Source organism: Cyclopterus lumpus, chromosome 24, assembly GCF_009769545.1.
Source record: "Cyclopterus lumpus isolate fCycLum1 chromosome 24, fCycLum1.pri, whole genome shotgun sequence".
Taxonomy (NCBI): Eukaryota; Metazoa; Chordata; class Actinopteri; order Perciformes; family Cyclopteridae; genus Cyclopterus; species Cyclopterus lumpus.
The window spans coordinates 12,887,852-12,911,116 of NC_046989.1; the positions used below are offsets into that span (position 1 = coordinate 12,887,852).

The following is a 23,265-nucleotide window of genomic DNA, read 5'->3' on the forward strand; positions in this document are numbered from 1 at the left end:
ACCAAAGCACCTTCTTCTGAGACCGTCTGCAGAGCTAAACATACATTACACACTTCTGTTGGCCTGTCATGGCGGTGGCTGTGCCGAGGGTAAACACCACGCCTGAACCGATAACAAGCATACATTAGGACTGGAGCTGTATTTCACAAGCCAGGACCATGTGTATATTAATGTAAAACAACACCGAATATTTACGGCTATGTGTACACTGTGGTCAGTGGGTTTATTAAAGGGGCGGATTCAGTTTGATGCAACATGGTTCTGGCCAGCGAGTTCACTGCTGACATCTGGGAAGACGTCCCAACTGCTAAAAGACGTCAGACGGGAAGCGAAACGTGATCAGATGGGTTTGGCATAAAATAAAACAGATTTCCAAACTTAATTGGAAAACAAAAGTGAATTCTAAAATTCTGTCCCTTAATAATCATTTATCACAGTTTAAAGACCAACTTGACGGCCTCCTCTCTAAAAGCCAGCCTTGTCCCGAGTAACACTTCGACTGTCTGGCTCAACTTGGACCTACTGACTAACCGGCAGTCACAAACATTTTTCCTCTAAACTTTCATCACAAACAAAATGAATGATATAAATACCAATGGAAGTATGAAAACGTACATTTGTACTTATTATCTCAAAACCTTTGAAAGTATGCGGGTTAGTTCAGCAAGTATTAGGATCAGTACCTCTTTTGCAAGAAAAACATGACAAAAAGTTACATGCTGTATTTATAAAAATAAATCACCACACACTCAGACACACTGAAACAATCCCAAATACGATTTAAAATGTCAAAGTACAACTTTGAAGCCGCCCAGTAATGAGTGTCTAACTTTCCTTTGATTTACAGTTCACTTCGGTAGAAGGGCCACATTACCAGAAACTAGTCTCTCAATCGACCCCAGTTGTAAGGAAACTGCATTTTGCTTTAACCACAGGTTATAATAATATTTTAATTACAAACGCTATTCTTCAAAGTGTAACAGAAGAGAGACTACAGCAATGTGATTGTGAACACACTTCTGCTCCACTACTTTCTCCTCTATCTGTTTTCCCCCGCCCTCTGTCAGAATCACAGTCACACGGGCTTTGAGACTGGAGGGAGCACATACTGCAGAGTGTGCATGAACGTGAGTGTGTACGTTGTCACCTTCAGCTGTAAAATGTGGTCAAACATCACTTACGGGCTGAAACCAGTGAGATGCGAGACAGAAAGACGGGGCGAGAGGAGGGGGAGGGGGAGGGAGAAAGAGGGCAAAAATAGACCCCTACTCCTCCCTCCAGGTTCACATTGTGCTGTGTGTGCGTGTGCGTGTGCGTGTGCGCGTGCTAAATAAGTTTTGGGAGTTGACGACTCTTTACGATAGCTGTAACTCTGTGTTATGATCACCATGTAAGTAACATTAAAGATGTTTTTTGGATGGGGCTCATTTGGAAAACGTGCCGTTTAAGCAAATTATATTAATTCAACGAATAATTCACCAAAGTCTAGTCTAGTTATACAAAAGCAATGTGTGTGTGTGTGTGTCTTGGAGCTAAGGAGTGGCTCATGGGAAAGAGAAAAAGGCAACTTACCTCCAGGGGAGTGGTCTTTTAATAGAGTGTGTGTGTGTGTGTGTGTGTGTGTGTGTGTGTGTGTGTGTGTGTGTGTGTCCATTGTTAAATGACAAAGCTCTGAGCAGGAAATGAGTCGAACCGGTTTCTGACTCACATTCAGGTTACAGAGCGCTGCTCGAGGCTCACACACTAATACACCAGACACCATTGTTACTTGTGTGCCTTCTCTTTGTACCTTTAGGTCAATGTCGGAATATGTGGGCTAGTGTGAGGCAAATTGGTCCAAGACATGACTGGAGGGTTGCTAGTTTGAATCCCTGCGGGCACACACACACACACACACACACACACACACACACACACACACACACACACACACACACACACACACACACACACACACACACACACACACACACACTAACCAGTGGCCTGTCTTTCCGTTGTTGAGTGCCGAGCATTCGTCAGTGGTGTTGAGTGCACTAAGAACTCTGGGTCACTGAAACCCTGTCACCCTTTCTTTTGGAAAAACTTTAATGCCTTGGATGTCAGAGACTGACTTGACTTTTTTTGAGTGGTTGCGAAAAAAGGAAAATGCTTGTGCAACCCATCTGAGAAATGGAGATCATCATTACATCCATGAAAAAGAGCACTGTAGTTGTGCATTTGAAATAATTAAATTAATGTTATTCCTTCCAGGTTTGCTCGGGTTGTTTTTCCTACCTACCCACCCTATCGTCTTTATCGTCAGGCTTGCTGAAGAGAAATAACCACCGTGATAAAAAAAAGTAGCAACTAGGTCATTTTCATTATGCATCAATCTGCTAGACATTTATTTGGTCAATAAAATGTCAGAAAATAGGGAAATACATCCAGCACGAGTGCCTATGGGGACATCTTTAAATGTTTTGTTTTGACTAACCAAAAGTCCAATCATATAAAACAGAGAAACGCGCCAGCGAGAAGAGGGTACGCTCGCAAATGTCTTGCAAAATCCTTCAGAAAATGTACAGCACGCCATTTACAGCGTGAAAAAAAAAAACAGTAAGATGCACTTGTCAGTGCTGCACTGATATCATCGTCACTTTTACTCCAGCTGACAGAAAACACTGTCTCCTGTAAGCAGAAAATGTGTCCCGACCTTGACAGAAAGTCAGACCATTGATTTTGGGATGGATGGTTCTCAGCCAGTTCCGGAAATGGTATCAAAAATACAAAGACTAGAGTGTTGTTTTTTAGTTGGCAAGTAAAACACACTTCAGTGACTCCGGGATTCTGCCTGGCCTTCACAACAACAACATTGCATTTTATGCATCATAAACCCGTTGAGCATTTGGGAACTATATGAACTCAAAACTCAATGCAAGCATCTCTTTGATTGTCACTGCGGAACTTGTTCAAATAGATCATATACTGACAATATATTATCTCAAGGATGTCGGCCGTGTAGCTGACCATGAGATGTCCATTTCATGGGGAGTGCGTGTGCATATTTTGAGGGGCTGTGTAGCCTATTGCTCAGGGGCATCAGACCCTGCTTTATCAGGCATGGACTCACTCTAAGACGCCTTTAATGTCAGCGCCGTGGGACGACGTGTAGACGAGGGCATCGCTGAAGCGTACACATGACCCATTCCTTGACCTGAGATCCAGACGCACACACTGCTCAGCTCACAATGTACTTTTCATTACTTCCATGACATTTAATGTCTGCAGCACAGGAAGTCTTTGGTGCTCATAAGACGACTCCTGTTGCTAGCTGTGAGCTGCATACATTCTTCCACGATTAAATTAAGAAAAGAAAGAATGTTAATATCTATTGTATGGAGACTTTTATTTTTGTAATGTGATACTATATTTATTCACCCTGGTGTGCAAATCCTATTTTGCAAGCACCCTCTGGAGGGATTGGAGGTCAAGTTTAGATGCAGGACCGGATGCCTTAAGCTGGTGCATAGATACATTTCGGCGGTGTTCGATGTGATCTTATGACTACAGCTAAATGTATCCATCCCTGAATGTATAAATCTCTTTCCCAGGTAAGGAAAATTAACTTTGAATAGATTAATATTGAAATGCTGCTCACTAAGAGTGACAACAAACTACAATTCAAATACAAAACCGCACAGTTGGTGTGCTGGTAGATTGGTTCCCAAAAAAGATTGCCTACCGGGCTTTGATCACCACAAATTGCACAAACCCAGGTCACAACCTGTTTTTGGCTCGTATGTGGTCTGCAATTGGTTGACATCGTGTTTCATTCATGTTCATTTCCTAATTGTTTAGGTAGAGCGATTGGTAAAAATGAATCAAAGTCTAATGACTTTGAAAGAACCCGTCACCTGAGCAGTGCCACAATGACTTTGATGTGGGTTTCTTTGTGCATCTACAACATTTTTGTAATGCTAAATGTTTTTTTGTTCTAGAAAAATAAATAGTGTTACTCCGAAATGATAGATGATCAAAACAAAATGATGGTTGGAAACCAAATAGCTGTTTACGACCACCCCCACATCTTTTAAACTTTCCCACAGTATTGTGTCCTTTCTATTCTGGTCCCTTTTGTTTTATACACACACACACGTGTGCATGCATTCACGGGTTCTTACTCAGATTTGGGGCACGTACACCACAATGTGTGCCAAGTAATTAACGCTGTTTGTGTTTGTTCTGTGAACAGTTTGGAACCTTGATAATGGAAAACAAGTACAGACTGGCGGCATTTTCATTTAACCCGTCTTTCTATCTATGGTCATCTTTCTATCCTTCCCTCCTCCTCTGGATCCTCCCTCCCTCCCACCATGACCACCAAACACAGACACAAAAACACACACTCCCTCGCTTTCCTTCACCTCCCTCCCTCCATGTCAGCGCCATCGCTCACGGCAGCCAGGCAGAAAGTGCTGGTTCCTCTGGTTTGGACAAGGAAACCATTGGTCGTTACACAACAACCCCAACAATCACTTCTCTGTTTGGTTGTTGACTTGTGTCTGGGCTGTGCACGCACACACGCACACACACGCGCACACGCACACACACACACGCACACGCACACGCACACGCACCCTGTCACTCTCTCCTCCTCTAAAGCGCACGCAGGAATATCCAGAGCGCAGTCTTTTTCTTGCTCACGTTAATGTAAGTAATCAAAGTGGACAAGGGGCTTTGTAATGCTGAGAGAGCGAGTGGGAGAGGGAGATGAGAGCGAGGGGTCATCTCCTTTAACTGTCCACTCATCTCTGCCTCCTGTCTGCAGGCGAGGGGGAAGGGAGGGGGGAAAGGGATGAGAAAAGGAGAGGGGGACACTGATCGTGACCCAGGCAGAGTGAAGAGAGGAAATACAGACGTGATGAAAGAGAAAAGATCAGACCAGTCTCCCACTTTACCAGCATTAACGGACCATTCTGTCCACAAACTGGGATTTTATAGATCACACCATTTCTGTTTCCCTTAAGACTAAACTAATCCCCTTGGCGTTGCACAATGTGGACCATTTACTGAACATTTACTCCAAAACACCCCTGAGATGGACTGTCATTTTCCCAAATCACTGGGCGATATTACTGCAAAAAGCATCAACTAGCAGTCTGTTGCAGCTCCATCCTTTGATTTGCAACTAATCTACATCCATCAGCAAAACATACAGACGCTGCTGAAAAAAAAAAAAAGTGCCATAAAATCTGGCATAACAACAGATGCAATTTGAGAAAACATACACACAAACACACTCACTGCACGGAGCAATAATTGGACTGCATAGTGTTTCTGGCAGGTGAGCGAGGCCGATCTAGTTGCTGGTTCTGGACAGCACCTCTTACAATGGCTGCTGCTTTAATAGGAAAAGATGCAACCAGAAAATGTATATATACGTGTGTGTGTGTGTGTGTGTGTGTGTGTGTGTGTGTGTGTGTGTGTGTGAACCATAGTGCCATGCCCACAGGAGTGGAAGTCCATAAAATCAGGCCTAGAAATGTGCATTTCTCTCTGAACGCATGCATGTGTGCGAGTGTGTTTGAATGTGTGTGTGATGTCAGGCCAAGGGCGTTGTGTAAAATCCACTCAAACAAACAACTTGAAGAGTAAAAAACAGCTTCCTTGGACCGAATTCGTGGCCACGGGCAATGCGGAGTGTGTGTGTGTGTGTGTGTGTGTGTGTGTGTGTGTGTGTGTGTGTGTGTGTGTGTTGGCCTGAGGCAGTATGTGTGTGTGCGTGTGTGCGTGTGTGTGTGTGTGTGTTTGTGTGACGAGTGGATTGCTTCATGCCTGGACGGACATGAAAGGCGGAGCGAGAGAGAGAGAGAGAGAGAGAGCATGCCCACACTCACAATCACACTCACACACACACACACACACACACACACACTTATGGATGCACGAACAAACAGACTTGCACCAATCTCCTTTCAGTGTGAAGCCAGAAGACACAGACGCACAAACACACATGATCATTGTGAATTAAGATGAGGGAGGAGAGGGTTATTAAGATTCACCTCTTTGGGATGAGATTCATTCATGTTTTTAATGTGACATTTTCACCTCAAAGAGAAGAGTTGTATTGTCTTGATCATATGTTCATAAGTAATATGTATTGCTCTCATTCATTATTGTTCTGTTGTGTATTAGTTAGTGTAGCGGTAACAATGGCACTTTAAGTCTGCAACTAATAATTATTTTTCTGAGTAATGTATATTAAATTAATAAGTTTGCCTATAAAATGTGAGAAGTTATTCACACGTTCCCAATGCCTCAGGGGACATTTTAAGATCTGACCAAACAACACATTCAATTTGGAATTACAAAAAGGAGAGAAAATCTTCACGTTTGAAAGGATGGAACCAAAAAACGTCTTGAACATGTTTTAGTCATATAGTAGTTACATAGATTATGATGCATTAATTCAATGTAGACGGACTAGACGATTAGTAGACTAATTGTTTAATCAAACAAAGATAAAGAGAGTGGAGAGACAGACATTTTATTTAAAAAACAGTCGTGAGTTTGACTTTTCCCTGATTTGGGTGAATTTGGATAAGAAACAATGCTATTTTAAAAAGTACCAGATACATATGTTCATGTCTCAGGAGAGAGAAGTCAAACCCAAATGTTCAGATGGAGGGAGAGACATTGTCAGCTAACTATAGCTAAACTGTTTGTGTGTGTGTGGTGCGCTGTGAAGACGGTATCGGCGCTGCCAGCAGAGTCTGAAGTGTTAACTTTGCATTCAAAGTTGGAGTCGCCCGTTAGAAGCGGCACCTTTCCAAGCACCCGGCTGTTCCACATGCATATCCTTACTCTGATCTTTAGAATATTAAATGGGTAAATCTGTCTGTAACAGCAGAATGAGTGAATGGAGCACATTCCTCCTTACAGACTGAAGCTGATTTCATTATAGATAAATCAGATTCATCTATTAAATCTCTCTCTTCCTTTCTATCTGTCGGTCCCTCTCCATTTCGCTCACTTTCTTCCTCTCTATGCATTTCTTTCCCCCAATTCAAGCTCTATCCCCCTTTCCATTCAAAACCCGCCCTTTACTTTTTTAACTCTGTCTATCTTTCTATGAGAGAAGAGAAGAGAGTGGAGGAATAAAAAGCAGTGGACGGTTAGAAAGAAACTAAAGGGGAACAAAAAAAGTGCTGTGTTAAAAAGCTGAGTCCACCAGAGCAGTCACAACAAATTCATCTCTCTCTCTCTCTCTCTCTCTCTCTCCATTCTTTCGGTCCCTCTCTCGCTCAGCCTCTGATGCAAGCTGGCCACAGTAATACAATAAAGAACTTGGCTCAGCTCCGTTCGCTGGTACGCATATGTGTGTGTGTGTGTGTGTGTGTGTGTGTGTGTGTGTGTTTGTGTGTTTGTGTGTGTGTGTGTGTGTGTGTGTGTGTGTGTGTGTGTGTAAGGTAGACGACACCTCTTACTCCCTACTCTCTGTCTCATCATTGCAGCTGTTCCACAGAGGTGTGTTTCAATATATCACCCTGTCTCACACACACACACACACACACACGCACAGTCCCTGCTTAATAAGCAGTATTCAGAGCTCCTGGGTTTATAGAAGCTGAAACTGCACTCCTGCACAAAACTAGTCTCTTTCTTTCCTTTGGTCCTTCTTCATTTCTTTTTCTTTCTTCCCATCCTTCTGCCTCTGTCGTCTTTCTTTTTATACTATTTCTTTAGTCTACATGTATCATATTCCGTCCCTTTATTTATTTTACTTGAACTGCAGTGCTGTTCTTATTAATTCCTTCTCTTTCCTTATTCCCCGATTAATTTATTTCCTTGACCCTCAATCTGCCCCTCATCCTTTAGACAAACATTAAATGGAGAAACTTGAAGTACGTCTACAATAAGATTCAAACCAATGGCGAGCTCTGTTAAAGCTATGGATACATAACCAGAAAAACAAAGAACAGAAAATTGCTTGAACATAATCATGTTAAACTAGTAGGTTTGCAGGCTCCCAAGAGCTAAACATCCAAAATGTTTAATGCCACGGATTGTTACGTTGATTTCTGCCTAAAATACACAAGCAAATAGTAATAATGACCCAGAGACGTTGTTCTAATATCGAGAACAACGTTTGTTAGTTTTACTTTTTTGTCAACAAAAAAATAAAAGGATTCACAGTACCACTCGCAAGTCTGGATCTCACTGGAACTTGTTGGTTTAACACTCGCACGTATTTTGTACTGAAAAGATATCACATTTTAATGAGGGACCTTTAGGAGGTGCTGGTCGGCGGAGCTTTGGACCGAGCCTTGCTCGCTTTTTCTCTTGTTTTTTTCTAAAACTTAAATCGTCTGTAGCTATCTTTAGCATACATACATGAGAGGGACATTGATCTTCAAATCAAGCAAGACAGCAAAAGAAACACACATTTCACAAAATGTTGAACTATTTGTTCGAGGGAAAATTACCATGAGATTTGGGCCATGACACCCTGAGATTTGGCATAACACCCTGTAAACACTGCAGGGACATGTCACATTTATTCGGTAACTTTCCACTTTCGTGGTGATATTATTTTGTCCTTAGCTTGACTATTCTCTGCCCTGACCAGTTATCACACTGAATGTGTTTTTGTCCAATGATGACTATATATGGATACAACAGAAAGCAAAAAAACAAAAACAGAAAAGAGAGGAGGAGGAAAGTGGACACCTGGATGAGTCCTGAGGCTCTGCAGGGAGGAGGGGGGAAAGAGGGGAGATGGGCGGGCAGTTTCTTTCAGCTGTTCCCTCATATGGGTGTGTATGTGCTGTTGTGTGTGTGTGTGTGTGTGTGTGTGTGTGTGTGTGTGTGTGTGTGTGTGTGTGTGTGTGTGTGTGTGTGTGTGTGTGTGTGTGTGTGTGTGTGTGGTCCATATGTGCATTAGTGCTGGAGGAGTTGAACAGGGGGTCATACCAGATGGACACACACAAATGACAGATTCCACCCACTAGCATCATGTGACCACAATTCAACAGTTCTCCTGATTGCATGCTATTCCACACACACAGTAGTCTCACGTTTAAAGCTGCAATATATGAGCAGGAGAGGTGGGGTGGGGGGGGCCTGAACTGAGATGTTCTCCAATTCAGCAAAATGAACTATTCCACGGGTCTTTGAAATAAATGCATCCGAACGGTTCTGTGGCAAAGATTTCTACAGTTATCAACTCATTTACATGACACATGCCATTGCTATCTACCTGTACATCAAAGCAGGTGCTCCCACTTCGATTGCAGATGGAACCCACCTGCTGCAACATCCCTGACTGGGATTTGGGTGCAACATCTCGAAAAGTTTCCACCCATAGAGAGCAGTGCAGCATTTTAGTTAAAGATATTAAAAGCCTGCCTCTAATCTAAGTGGAGCCTGCAAAGCTCTCAGAGACAAATTGCGTCTGTTGACCCCGATCAACCTCTCACTCACTCAACACACACGCACACCTACACACCACACACACACACACACCACAAACATACAGACACAGAGCCACTCTCGCTCCTACACACAAACACACTCCTCTTAATATCCTCAGCACTCCACTCACCACTCCATACCTCATCCTGTAAACTAGCTCTTTGTTTGTGTGTGTGTGTGTGTGTGTGTGCATGAGTGTGTGCGTGTGTACGTCGAGGTAAAAGATTAAATGATGGCCATTAAGATTCATCTCTCCTACCAGCCAACCACCCCCCCCCCCCCCCCCCCACACACACACACACACACACACACACACACACACACAGATGAGGGTGGCCTCTGTCAGAGTGCAGCAATTGTCTCTCCTCTTCTGTTTGTCTCTCGCCTGTCATTTAGGCCAATTCAAATAACTGAATGCATAATGAATGCAGTAATTGCACCACTAAACCAGCGGTAAAAAAACAACAACAACAAGCTTCTCATTTTTTTGCTTCTCAATTTTAGGTTTCAAACTCCTGTTTGGTTAAGTGGTTCTAGAGAGAGGTGAGCATTTTCATGTTTTATAATTCCTGCATAAATCACACTTCCTGCATAAATCCACAGAGACACCGCTGACTGTGTCTCTGTGGAGCTGCTGCGACACATTTCACAATATTCACTCTCTCGTCCCTCCTACTGCCTCCCAGGAAGAATAAAGGAAAAGAGGGATGAGGGTGAGAGGGTTACGGATAGAGGTGACGAAGAGATGGAAGAATAAAGTGGTGGCTGAAGTAATTTCATCTTCACAACTACAGTTGAGAAATTACAGAGCAATTTCCTTGTTTCACTAGGTTTACCTCACAAAACGTGTGTGTGTGTACGTGTGTGTGTGTGTGTGTGTGTGTGTGTGTGTATGTGTGTGTGTGTGTGTGTGTGTGTCTCAGTTTATCCCTTGCTCACTGACTAATTGACTGACTGACTAACAAGGAAGTAACGGGCTGACTGACAAACTGTCTCGTTTTCTCCAATCTGAACTTTTAGACACACACACACACACACACACACACACACACACACACACACACACAATGACTGAGTAGACTCTGTGTCAATCCCAGCATGCCTCTCTGCTCCAAAGCAGGAGATTCTGTCATCACCACAGTTTCTGTCAAGATGCATCATTGGTAGCCGTGGCAACTAATTAAGACCTGCCTGTCAGGCCTGTGGTCAGCGTGCGTGTGTGGCAACATATACGGCCGGACAAACACATTCCTATAATTAACTATCTGTCATAAACACACACACACACACACACACACACACACACACACACACACACACACACACACACACACACACACACACACACACACACACACACACACACACACACACACACACACACACACACACACACACACACACACACACACACACACACACACACACACACACACACACACACACACACACACACACACACACACACACACACACACACACACGCACACAATATTTTGTGGCTCCAGCTACTGCATCTGCCAGAATGCATCAGCGTACCCAGCGTGTTACTCACCACGACTCTCCAGTCATTATTCTCACCTTCACCCACTTCACACAGACTTAAATCCTGGTGGAGACTTTCATACGTACCCTTTGTTTCCTTTAAAAGTCCTGGTAGTTGTGTGAAGTTAGTTTTTTTTCTACATACGAGAGTTGATCACAATGCTTGGTAATGTGAAGCATGATGAATTCAGATGTTTTACTTAAATAAAAGTAGCAATACTTAAATGTAAAAGTAATTGTTTGGAAGTTAAAGTTCTGGATTGTAGATATTACTTATGCAAGCGGAAGAATTATTAGCGAAATGTCCTTAAGGTATCCAAAGTAAAAGTATTTTATGATTACTGATGCATGTGTGGTAGCCTTTTGACCTTGTTGTCTCAGATCAATATGGGTAATGGATAATAGACTTGGTATTGATCAAATCTTATCAATTCCAATCCCGAGTACAGAACGAGTGAAGTACTTAGTTACTTTCCACCACGACTGTGGATTTTGTCTGTCACTATAGATCTGTCTCAACTCTCAAACAAGCAACTAATATACAATGTCCAGTTAGCAACACAACATTAAATCATGTTCAAGCCTGCGTCCCTCTCCCTCTCCCTCTCTCTCTCTCTCCCTCTCTCTCTCTCACCACATTAAGCAGTGATGTGGCTTCACTGACTGAAAACGGTGTATGTGTGTGCATGGATGTACGGTCAGTAATGAGGTGTGACTAGTGTGTGTCAGTGAAAGTTGAGTGATCGGCGTAATGAGCAACAGAACATGGAAGAGAAGAGAGACAGGACATGGACAGGGGAAGAGGATGTAATTATATCTTCTTCATAGCGATTGATTACACATCTAATGACAGTCTTTACCTCGGCGAGCTGTTTTTTGATGCAGCTGGATGTTTGATGGGTCAGATCAAACAATGACTGCTTATAAGGAAAAGACTTTCTTCTGACTTAAGGAAAATTACAGATTGAGGGCTGCACGATATATCAATCAGGCAATGATATCTAACTAACTAATGGTTTAACTAAAAGTCAAACCTAAATATTATTCAGTTTAATATATTTATTTATTTTTGGAAGTTCCGTTCACACGGAATTTCAAAAAATGGCTACCCTGACTTCTTGTTTACATGATTGATTGCTATTTATTGGAAGCCGCCGCAGAGATTTCCTTGCTACTGATTTACATATTTTAAAAACCTATACTAGCCAAGATATTTCTGAAATGTTAATGGTGCAACTCAATTCAGAAAAGGACTACCGGTACTTTGAAACAGTTAAGAAGAGCGTAGGAAGAACTTGACAAAGAAACATCGTAATGGATTCACGAATAGCTGGTGAGACCTAATCTTGATCACTTGTAATATACGTTTGGCTTGTACATCTTCATATATGTTGAATAGAGATTCCTGTCACATGTGAAATGTGGGCCAACTGACATTTTATCCTCCACTACATCTCCCTGGTTAAATCTATACAGCTCCAGCCGAAAGCTGAAGAATGTGAAACAGAAACAGAAACAGGCCCCTAGAAGACAAACAGACGGATTTCACAGCAGAAACCAATCAGTCTCTGCACAGCCAGTTAGCAATGTAAACACACACACACACACACACGGGAACAAAGTTCTTCCCTCAACTCTGCGTCCGTCTGTGTAAATGTGGGTTAACAACTTGGATTTTTTCCTCTTTCTGCTGGTCAAAGAGTCACCTAACTACACCGTGTTTTCTGGTCCCTTCTCCGCGCGGTATCAGTGAGTGTTAGAGCATGAAGCCCAAAGCAGGGTGAGGAAAAAAGACAAGACAAAGAAAAATCCAGGACCTGCATCCCATCAAAGCAGCATACCTTTCACTCCCTCCCTCTGTCTCGCTGCCCCGTTGTTATCAGCAGATATGGAGGAGGTGAGGAATGAGACGTTGCAGCTGCAAGTGTTTGTTGTGTCAGTCTGCTCTGGTCAGCTCTGTTCTTGCGTAGTTCCTAATCCCACTTCAAACAGATCGTTCTTCTTCTCTTCCCCAGACTTTTGTCTGCCAAATTCCATTCTGTACAACTCATTCACCTCCATTTTGTAAAGGATTATAGTCCAAGTCCAATCAGGTTAGGGTCTGTAACGTACATCTGAATAGCTTCTTAACGTGGTTATGACGTTCAGTCTGCTCTTTTGCTTTCCTAAATTATGTTGTGTTGCACTGTGTTTCGAGGAATACTTCAAACTTCTTCAGAACCGAGGAAAAGTTCAACTAAAACAACAAATAATGGTGACAGCAACACATTAAGAACTCTTTCTTATTTGTAACAACAATGTGTATCTGTATAGCTGTTAGCAAAGCCATAGTTTAAGTATGGTATCAGCCCTAGCCTGGTTGGTTGTGATGAGGTTCAGCTGAGACCCCGTCACTGGTTTCAATTTCCATTTACAGGGTTCATGAATTTAAGGAGATTGAATCCAGTACATGGCAAGTAGAAATGATGCCACTATTCACGGTCTAAACCTAGAAATAAAATCAATTTCACTCCTTATTGTACACATTATTCAAAATAGAAAACAACGCTGCTTTAAAACAATTGCAAGGTGATTGTTCTTATCTGCAAATCCTCCTTGAAACCACGTTGACTTTTTAACAACAGAGAAAGCTTTCCAAATGATCAACAAAGTCAACAAAGAAAATGGTATCATCGTCCCGAGATACATTAACATTAATTTTGTTAAACCATGCTTCATTACACTCCAATAACAAACTAAATTGATATCACAGCAGCCAAGAAAAATGATTTGCAATTCACTTGCGAAATCAGGACAGAGTGGGCTCATCATAACAACTATGGAGTGAAAAAAAAAAACATCCGTCAAGCCCGCTCTGTGTTTACATTGTCATTTAGAACGAGTTTGACTTGTTCTTACACGTAGGTGGAGGTTTCTTACTTTCCTGGGATGCGTTGGTTGTGAGCAACAGGCTGTTGATTTTTCTCTGATTCAAATAAAAAACAAGTGATATTATTAACGTGACTCATGTTCTGAGGAAAACTCATCGTCCAAACGTTAAATATACACTAAACTTTTCGTTTTACAATGCCAAAGCTGAAGATCCTGTTAGCCCAGTCACGTGCAGTTTTCTCTTTTTGTTTCCATAAAGTAGATTTAGGTCATAAAGTTGAGAGAAATATTCAAACCCATTATATTTTCACCACAATCCAGCCTGATATATTTGGTAAGAGTGCATTTGGACTGTTTAGTTGAGCAACAAGTGTTTGTAATGAATGACCCAATGAGACGTAAGTGGTTAAGATAAATGATGCATCATTTGGCCTTATCTACTAAGATCTAATTTCAGAAAATTAAATGTTTCACATCTCTCAACTCCCAAAAGGTTACATAGAAATGTGTACAGCTTTGTGTATGGTTTGTGATCATATATTTATTACAACAGGCACCAGAAATACAACAATCAGAATGTTGTAAAAAGAAAAGAAAAAATATCTATTCAAACATCACATTACTTGGTCTGTTTGAACTTCAACGTGTTTAACGTAGATGAAATCTGGCAGAAAAAGAAAAGACCAGAGAGAAAAGTCCTCTTTCACAATAGACCTTGACACCACTTGTAGTTATACAGTCACCGGTAATGATTAAATAGTTATGTTTTGTTCATACACACAGCTAGAAGTAAATTCAAAGTGAATAATAAAAGTCGCTCTCCTCCTCGTTCACTCCCCCTTCTGCTGCCTCGATTAAAGCCCCCCCCCTCTCGAATCTCTTTTGCTCTCTTTGGACCACTAACCTTGATTCACTGTTCTACTCGGCTCTGCCTCAGGCTGGGACATGCATTCTTACCTCACACACACACACTGAACACACACACACGCACAGACAGGCAGATTTAGGAGCAACAACACAGCAGCCTACGCTCAACGCTGAACAGGAGTTATACACGTATACTTGGCCATGGTAAAGTAGAAGTGGTTAGTTTGGGGCCAGTGTGAGGGGAAAGTGTGGCTAACCAAAACCACATGTGGCTGACTTTCTCTAGCTCCATCCAGAGGTATGTGAGCCTCTGGGGTGTGCGTGCGCGTGGAGGGGGAGGTGTGATAGCAAACTGCAAAAGGAGAGGCGAAGCTAGCCCATGGCTAGACTTTAACCTTTATCTAGTCAAGGAACACTGGTTGTAGCCACGCTGCCATACACTCAAAGGGTTACACACTTGGGAGCTGTCCTACTGTAACTACAGCGTACTGCTGGTGGCCACTGCATCCGTGCCACTATATCAGTCGCAGGTTAAGTGCTTTGCTAAAGGGCAAAGGTATAACGAGTACAAACTAGTGCTTGCTGAAGCCACGGCATACATCAGAATCAATGTCTGTGTGTCAGATAAGACACTGAACACAATAGTTCTTCAAAATGTGTAAAATCGAAATGTTTGCATCAAAAAGCTTTCTTCCGTTTCGAGTGACATACATCTTAAAAGGGAAAACAAGAGTATTTTTCAACCTTCATAATTGTGGCCATTCTAGCTTGATACTCGCCACCGTTCCTCTGCCATGCCAGAGCCCCGTGGGACTTTTTTAATTTATCTGGAATATGCTAGCAAATCGCTTTTGTAAAACCGGCCCCTGGATAACATGACGGCAACCAAACCAAATTAAAACCAGATTTACTATTTTTGCATGGTGATGTACTTTTGAGGGAAGTCCACCGGCTGGAGGTCAGATTTGAACAGGAGACCAGACGTTTCATACGTAGAAACTCTGAAGAGAATTATAAAAGCTCTGTAGACACAACAAAGGATAAGGAACAATAGAAGCTTTCAATACATGCGTGTACATAACAAATAAGAGCATGAGATACATTCAGAGTATTCTCCAGATTGTCATTGGAGGTTTTCATCTTAAACATCCCCATTGAGAGCTCAGCGCACACAAACTGCAGTGGTTCGGTTTCAAATCCGCACTTGACTTCATACAGCTCACTTTGTAGTGAGGGACTAACCCTACAAGACAGAGCGACGCTGTGTGTAAAGGTAGTGTGTGTGTGTGTGTGTGTGTGTGTGTGAGGATGAGTGTAAGAGACAGTTTATGTCATGGGGAGGTAGAGCTCTATCTGCTAACCGTTACTTCGACAAGACAGCTCGCTTGGCTCACACACTAACACACTAACACACTAACACACACACACACACACACACACACAGAGAGAACGGACGCACGTGAGACGCACGCATAGACACATTATTTACCTTTGGCCCGATATAGACATAGTGACAGTTAACCTTGCCACTTAATACAAAGAGACAGTTTTTACTTAAATTCAGAAGGGGAGGGGTGTGTGTGCGAGCGTGAGTCAAAGTAAATCTGGCTGAACGGAAAACAGAGCGAAGAGAAAACACTAACAAAAGCATTCCAGAAAATGGCAGAGAGAGATAGCAAGACATAGAAAGAGAATGAGGGAGAGAGGGAGCGAGACAGAAAGAGAGAGACCTTGACGTGATACAGGAGGGGGTGAGTTAGAGGTGAAGGGGTGAGATTGTTGTGTGCCAGCATGACACTGTGGAGAGGAATTTGTTCTTTAGTTTTTGAGCTTTCAGATAAAACACGTACATGAACGTTGTTTAGTTTGGCAGCTTTATCAACTGACAGAGTGAATGTACTTACTTATGTTATCATATTTCTTCAATAAAGACTTCCTTAACATGTTGCACAAGCTGAATACAATAATTTATTAATTCAGTCACCAATCGACATTACATTTTTCTCAAACTATTTTGATAATTGATAAGGTATTAATGTAGTTTTTTTTAAGCTTATCATTTTCTGGTTTAAGTTTCTCAACTGTGATGATTTGCTCTTGTTTCTGTTTCATTATATTGTGAACTGAATGGCTTTATGCACTGTTGGTTTGGCAAAACAAGCATTCTGAGGACCTTGGGCATTAAAGAATAATGGACATTTATTATTATTCTAAGTGTTGGACTATTTATTGTTTGGTCGATAAACTAAAATATCAAGAAAATATTGAGCAGATTCAATGATAATGAATCATGTGTTGAATGACTATTATTATCCAGCCATAATAAGTAACATTGAACTTATTCTAAAAGTGCTGCACTGTTCTTTCCTTTCGTTCCCATGTTACGCCTGTGTTGCCATGTGTCTAGCTCCCTCCACAATTTCCACCTTAAACAGAATCCACGCACTTAATCCCTGTAATACAACACTATTCTGTCTGGATTTGGGAACACAGAATCCCACCCTTGACTTTGTTGTGGGTCCTTGGAGGGGAAAACACTGAAACTGGAGAAACGGGGGAGAGAGGAGGTGGGATGAAGAGGGGGAACTGGAGGTGGGAAGAGGAGGAGGGAGGAGGAGGAGGCGGCCAAAAGGGGAGAGAGGGGGAATAAGGATAACATGAGAAGGGGGGGAGGGTTTGATAAACGTTGTGTTGCTTTGTTTAGGCTAGTGGGCCATAAATTCCAAGGAAAAGTAGGGAAGAGGGGAATGAGGTGAAATAACCATTAGGAGACATTTGAAGGAGAGAAAAGGAGGGAGTCGTACTTGGATGTGTTTTACAAAAAAGGGAGGCGAGGAGAGAACTAAACTGACTGACTTTGCTCGGCTCCACCAGACACGGTGGAGTCTGCACAGTATCAACATCACTGGGGTGTGTGTGTATGTGTGTGTGTGTGTGTGTGTGTGTGTGTGTTGCACTGGTGAGTATCAACATACTTTTTTTTTTTTAAATACTTTCACAATAAGTCTCCTCCACTGCTACCTCCCAATGAAAACCTCATATGTCCTATTTTGGTGTTTTTCTTGGTTCCTATGTTGCTCTGCAGCGATGTGTCCGTTGGTGATTCCCCTGCACTGCCTTCTTGTCACTTCCAGTGGTTTTGAATGGTGCACTGTTTGCACCATTCAAAAACACATATTCAGTGCTGCTCCCTTAAAAACAAGTGGCTTGAGGAAATACGGTCTCAGTAGGTGTCCTGACCATACACACTATAATAGCCGTGGAAAATCTTTTGTTTAGATCCAGAAAGCATTGAAATAAATCTGAACTGCTGAATGCTTGGAGGTATGAAGTTTCCCTGTTCCCTGTGTCAGCTGAAGCTGTTGATGGTGCTGCATATTTTAATTTAGATGTAGGTTAGTAGCATACTATGATGTTTACATGTTATGTGTGACCCCCTGAGAAGCATGCATTTCAGTCGGCCCATTCAAAACTACCAGGACGTAAGGCTTTATTATGGATTTCATTCCTGTGTGTTCTTTGCATGATATGAGACTCAGGTTCCATCCTCAGTCTCCGCTCTAACCAGTTTGCATAGCTGCCTGAATCTAACGCCTTTTTAAGTTGACACTACTGCGTAGCCACTGGTTATTGAAAGTGCATACAAAATAGCAACGCTCCTGTTTCATGTCACGATTCCAGTTGAATCGGTCAACTGGAAGCCGTTGGAGTGGGTGGATTCAAAGGTCTGGATCCAGGTCTGGAGTGGATGGATTCAAAGGTCTGGATCCAGGTCTGGAGTGGGTGGATTCAAAGGTCTGGATCCAGGTCTGGAGTGGGTGGATTCAAAGGTCTGGATCCAGGTCTGGAGTGGGTGGATTCAAAGGTCTGGCCTTCCAAGTGCAACTCCAATGGAAGTGTTGGAGTTTAAAATCTACTGTCCTTGCTCTGAGCAAAATGGCATTTCAAGAGTTAGCTAAATATGAAATAAAACATTTTATTTTGTGTGGCCATTGGCCCCAAAGATATTAAATTAGCAATGCCTTAAAATAGAAAATAATTCTCACATTTGGGAATCTGGAACCAGCAAATCTTATAGAAATATGAGTTGATGAATAACTTCAATGGTTACTCTATAATCAAGTTTATTGTCACTTGGTTCGCTATTGATCACTTGGTTAATTAATCAAATATTTCATCACTTTGTCATCATGTTTAATTTTCCACTTTACTTTTGGGCTCACAAACTAGACCAGTAAAGTGGAAAATTAAACATGATTGGGGGAGATACTGATTTATGATCGCAGACATCAAAGGTTGATGAACTTCCTACATTAATGCTATTTGAAATCTAAATGTTCTTATATTTTATTCATAAAAATAAGTCTTGTTTTGGAGACAATTAAGACATCATTAATCATTATATTGTAAGATGTACTCTAATGTGTTTATGGTCAACATCTCTTGGTATGAATTCATCACAGACGGTGTTTCAGGAAGGCTGCAGACGACCAACCAGGAAACTGACAGACAGATGTTCAACATTTAAATGTCTGTCTGCTGGAGTGATTGACCGTAGGTGCGTATACACACGTAGGCAAAGGCTGTCAGGCTGACCATGTGTCTGCAGTCATCTGCAGACAGGACGGACACTCACACACCCGCTGGCTCGCAGACAGACAGACCAAACGACAGATTAGGATGGCAGACAGACAGATAAAAGCAATGTGTAACATCATTTAGAGGAAAAAGATAGCTCCGGAATATCTGCTAGAAGATTTAAATCTCTGCTTAGAGGACCAGCATCGTGGTGATGTGAAGATACATGGCTGGGGATGGAGATGATAATCTTAATGGACTGGTCATATGTCTGTGAGCCTCTCATTCACACACACATACACTTAGAGGGGGTTTATATATCTCGAAAGCTTTCCACTGCTCTTGAACTGAAATCAGCTTAAAGAGCAGCATGGAGGGTTATTGGAGAGGAGTGTAAGAACAGTACAAATAGTGTCCTCTAGATACCAGGATGTACATGCTCGGCTGAAAGTGACTGTAGCAGAATGTCCTCTGGGATTTTATCATTGAACTACACACAGAGATCAGGAATGAGACTTGATATGGTGTACTGCACAGAGTGTGTGTGTGTGTGTGTGTGTGTGTGTGTGTGTGTGTGTGTGTGTGTGTGTGTGTGTGTGTGTGTGTGTGTGTGTGTGTGTGTGTGTGTGTGTGTGCGTGAAGCTTCCTGACAGATGTCATCTTAACTGAACTAATAGAAACCACTTCAGCTACTGCCTTTAGCTACATACACACAAACACAAGAGCCCTTTGGCCATGTCTGTAAAGCCAGTCCACCTGAAGGTTAACATGAAGAGGCTCATTTCTTCACACACACGATTATTTTGGGGCATTTTGTCACATGTTTTATAGTTCATAGAGGAGGAAGACAAGAGAGGGGTAAGAAAGAATATACAGATTGAAGCAAAGACGCTTGGTTACACTTTAACCAGTCATTTGCCAAACATGTGGCACAGAGGCAGAGTTCAGTTATAACAGGAAAACTGGATATTTACTCTGGATGGGACATTGAAAACGTGACTGGATGTGGAGGATGTGAAGTCTTTGGAGTTGTGAGTTATTCATATTTGAAAAAGAAAATTACAGAACTGGCTTTAAATTTGATTGTGTGCCTATAAACTCGAAATGAATGGAGATATATGGAGTATCGTAAATATACAGCCAATCAACCAGATCAATTTCAAATGACCTATATAAACCTATCCTTTAAAACACTACACCCTTATGAATTTCTACCTCCGCTACAAACTATCAGGTAAAAACTCAGTGGAGTCAAGTGGAATCTAGTGAGATTAGTGAGAGCAGATGTAGAACCTGTCAAATCGCTTTTCAAGAACGTGTCCTGCTTAATATAAACTGACAGTATTTCTGCCTCGCTGGGCTTTCATTAGGTCTTTATTATTTTTGTATTAAATAATTCGTGTTTTGGAGCGTAGCACTCCAAATCCTGTGTCTGACTCCCACACATACAAAATAAAAACGTAAAAAAGAAATCAAAGCGTATTTTTTTGTTTTTAAGGATTAACCAGAATGTGACCTTCACTGTGGATTTATTTGCCTTTGATTTCTGTAAATATACACGTAAACAACATAGTTGCTTTGATTCTGTCACAGCAAAGCCTTGTGGGATACCAAACTCCACAGTTCCACAGGGATCTTCTCTGTAAAACCCTGCAGTGCGAAGTGACTGTGCAGTATTTTTACTAACCTGTCACTTTCACAACAAAAATCAACTCCCTCATTAACAACCATCCACTGGGAGTGTGTATGTGGGGAAAGTGAGAAAAACAGAGGGGGAAGGGAAGATGGAGGATATGTGTGAGACAGAATGAGCGGATGTGTCGTTGCTGAAGTGGACAGTTAGAAGAAGAAGAGTGGGGCCGGCTACTGCAGCAACAAAGTGACTGAGAGCTCTTTTATTGAAGACCGGGATCAACCAAACAATCAGCACCTGGAAACTTCAAACCTCCCGACAGCTGTCTAACTACACAAAGACAGACAGAGACAGACAAACACAGCAGGGGAGACACGCAGACAAATGGCACGTAGATTACCAGACAGACAGGTTGGCAGACTCACAAAGAGAGACAAACCAGTACCAGTACGAGAGCACTTCAAACATGTCATTGATTAAAAGCAAGTTTGTCATTGTAGAAATTATTCCCAGGGAGCAAATAGCTGTAGACAAACGTCGATAAAGCACTGAAACCATTTTGACATTTAATCAAATGGTTCCAGCCAGAATCAAATAGTTCATGGTCCTACTGAACATTGTCATACAGTATACATATCACTGCATAGTGCACTTTAATACCGGCTAATGCGGTGTTAGTAATATTCCAGAAGACGTTGTACAATGAGCATTAAATCCAAATGGGATGGTTGGTAGAGACGAAGTATGTAGAAGTCGGGATGATTGTGGATGAGAAAACAATTAGATCACTTCACAGAACGCCTACACATTGAAAAGGGAACTTTAAGTGAAGACTGTGATATTATGACGACGACACTGAAGACTATGACGATGGGGATGGTGATGACTATGACAGATGAAGCTCAGCTCTCGGCTGGCCACTCGTAACTTACCCTTCTCAGCGCGCCCCATGTGTGCTGGGTCCAACAGAAGCAAAGCAAAGAATAATAAGAATTAGATTGGATAGCATGCACAGGTGTCACATACACAGTAAAATAAAGATGTGTTCTTTTAGTAATAGCATATATCTAAAAACAGGACTACCAATTGCTAGTTGGAGGGTGGCAACTACAAATTATTATATTCATCAAGACCAAAATATAATCAGTTTAACATCAGAAAAAACAGAGCAAAGAAGTAAATCCTCACAAATGCGTAGCTGGAACTAGAGAGCGTTTTGCACCTAGAAGAACAAATTACGAATCAATTATGAATCAATTATTTTTCTGCCAATTGACTAATGTTACAACAACATTCTTATCTACACTGTTATGCTTTCATATATAGAGGTAATTAGGCTGCCGCAGGAATTACATTTTTTTTTGTCGGCCAACCCCAGAGGGTAGCATCGCACTGGAACCCTTTACAAAAAGCCAATGGGATATAACCTATGGATTTTGTATTATTGCAGAAAATAAAAGGGCTTGTAGCAATGCATATTGTAGTGAAATATTGCCTAAATTGCCTAAGTTTGATTGATGGTTGTATGTTAAGGGGTATCGTCGTAGTTATGGCAACTGCGCACATAGCTATCACAAAACTAACCACGCGTTTGCGCTACAGAAGCTACGTAGACACCATGTGGGGACCAAAAGAACTGCAAGCTAGTGTTTTCTCCTACAGACTGCAGATGCTGATAAAGCTTGTTGAAAGTGAAGACAACAATGACGAAGTTGAAGAAAGACTCAAGAGTATATCAAAACATATGACCTATAAAGTATAAATAACAAATCCATGTTGGATGTACAAATTCTGCTCAGCAGCAGCAACCAAATGCACCAACAGCTTCCAAAATAATACAAAATAAAGGCAAACGAAGTAGAGAGGACAATCTGTGGACTCTAACCTGAAGCCAACAGATGCCCAACCTCAACCTTTACCCTTCACCTCATGGTAACCCTAAAAACAAGCATTTTCCCAAGACTGTCGTCACCTGCCACTTCACTCAATCTTTCTCACACACACACACACACACACACACACACACACCAGTGATGACTACATTTTAAATATCTTCATCACCACATAAGATTACACAACTGGTACTGATGCTGCTCACATCTGTGTGAGGGAAAGAGAGACTCTGTGTGTGTGTGTGTGTGTGTGTGTGTGTGTGTGTGTGTGTGTGTGTGTGTGTGTGTGTGTGTGTGTGTGTGTGTGTGTGTGTGTGTGTGTGTGTGTGTACTGTAATTAATCAACTGAGAGTGTTGATTACTTAATCTGTCATTAGCCAGCCATGTGTGTAAGTGTGTGTCGGTGAGGCAGCGGGGTGTTAT

General features: G+C 41.9%; 1 protein-coding gene across 11 annotated transcripts in view; it reads right to left on the reverse strand.

The window, feature by feature from the left end:
- The window catches only part of ptprk (protein tyrosine phosphatase receptor type K), a 102,273-nt gene that overhangs the window by 73,321 nt on the left and 5,687 nt on the right, over nt 1–23,265 (reverse strand). For 9 of the 11 annotated variants that reach the window (XM_034527629.1, XM_034527627.1, XM_034527626.1 and 6 more), the window contains exon 2: nt 21,883–21,906. The exons of the other annotated variants lie outside the window; for them this stretch is intronic. In XM_034527629.1, the coding sequence (XP_034383520.1) occupies nt 21,883–21,906 (24 nt within the window). The remainder of the gene's footprint in view (nt 1–21,882; nt 21,907–23,265) is intronic. 11 annotated transcript variants of the gene reach the window in all.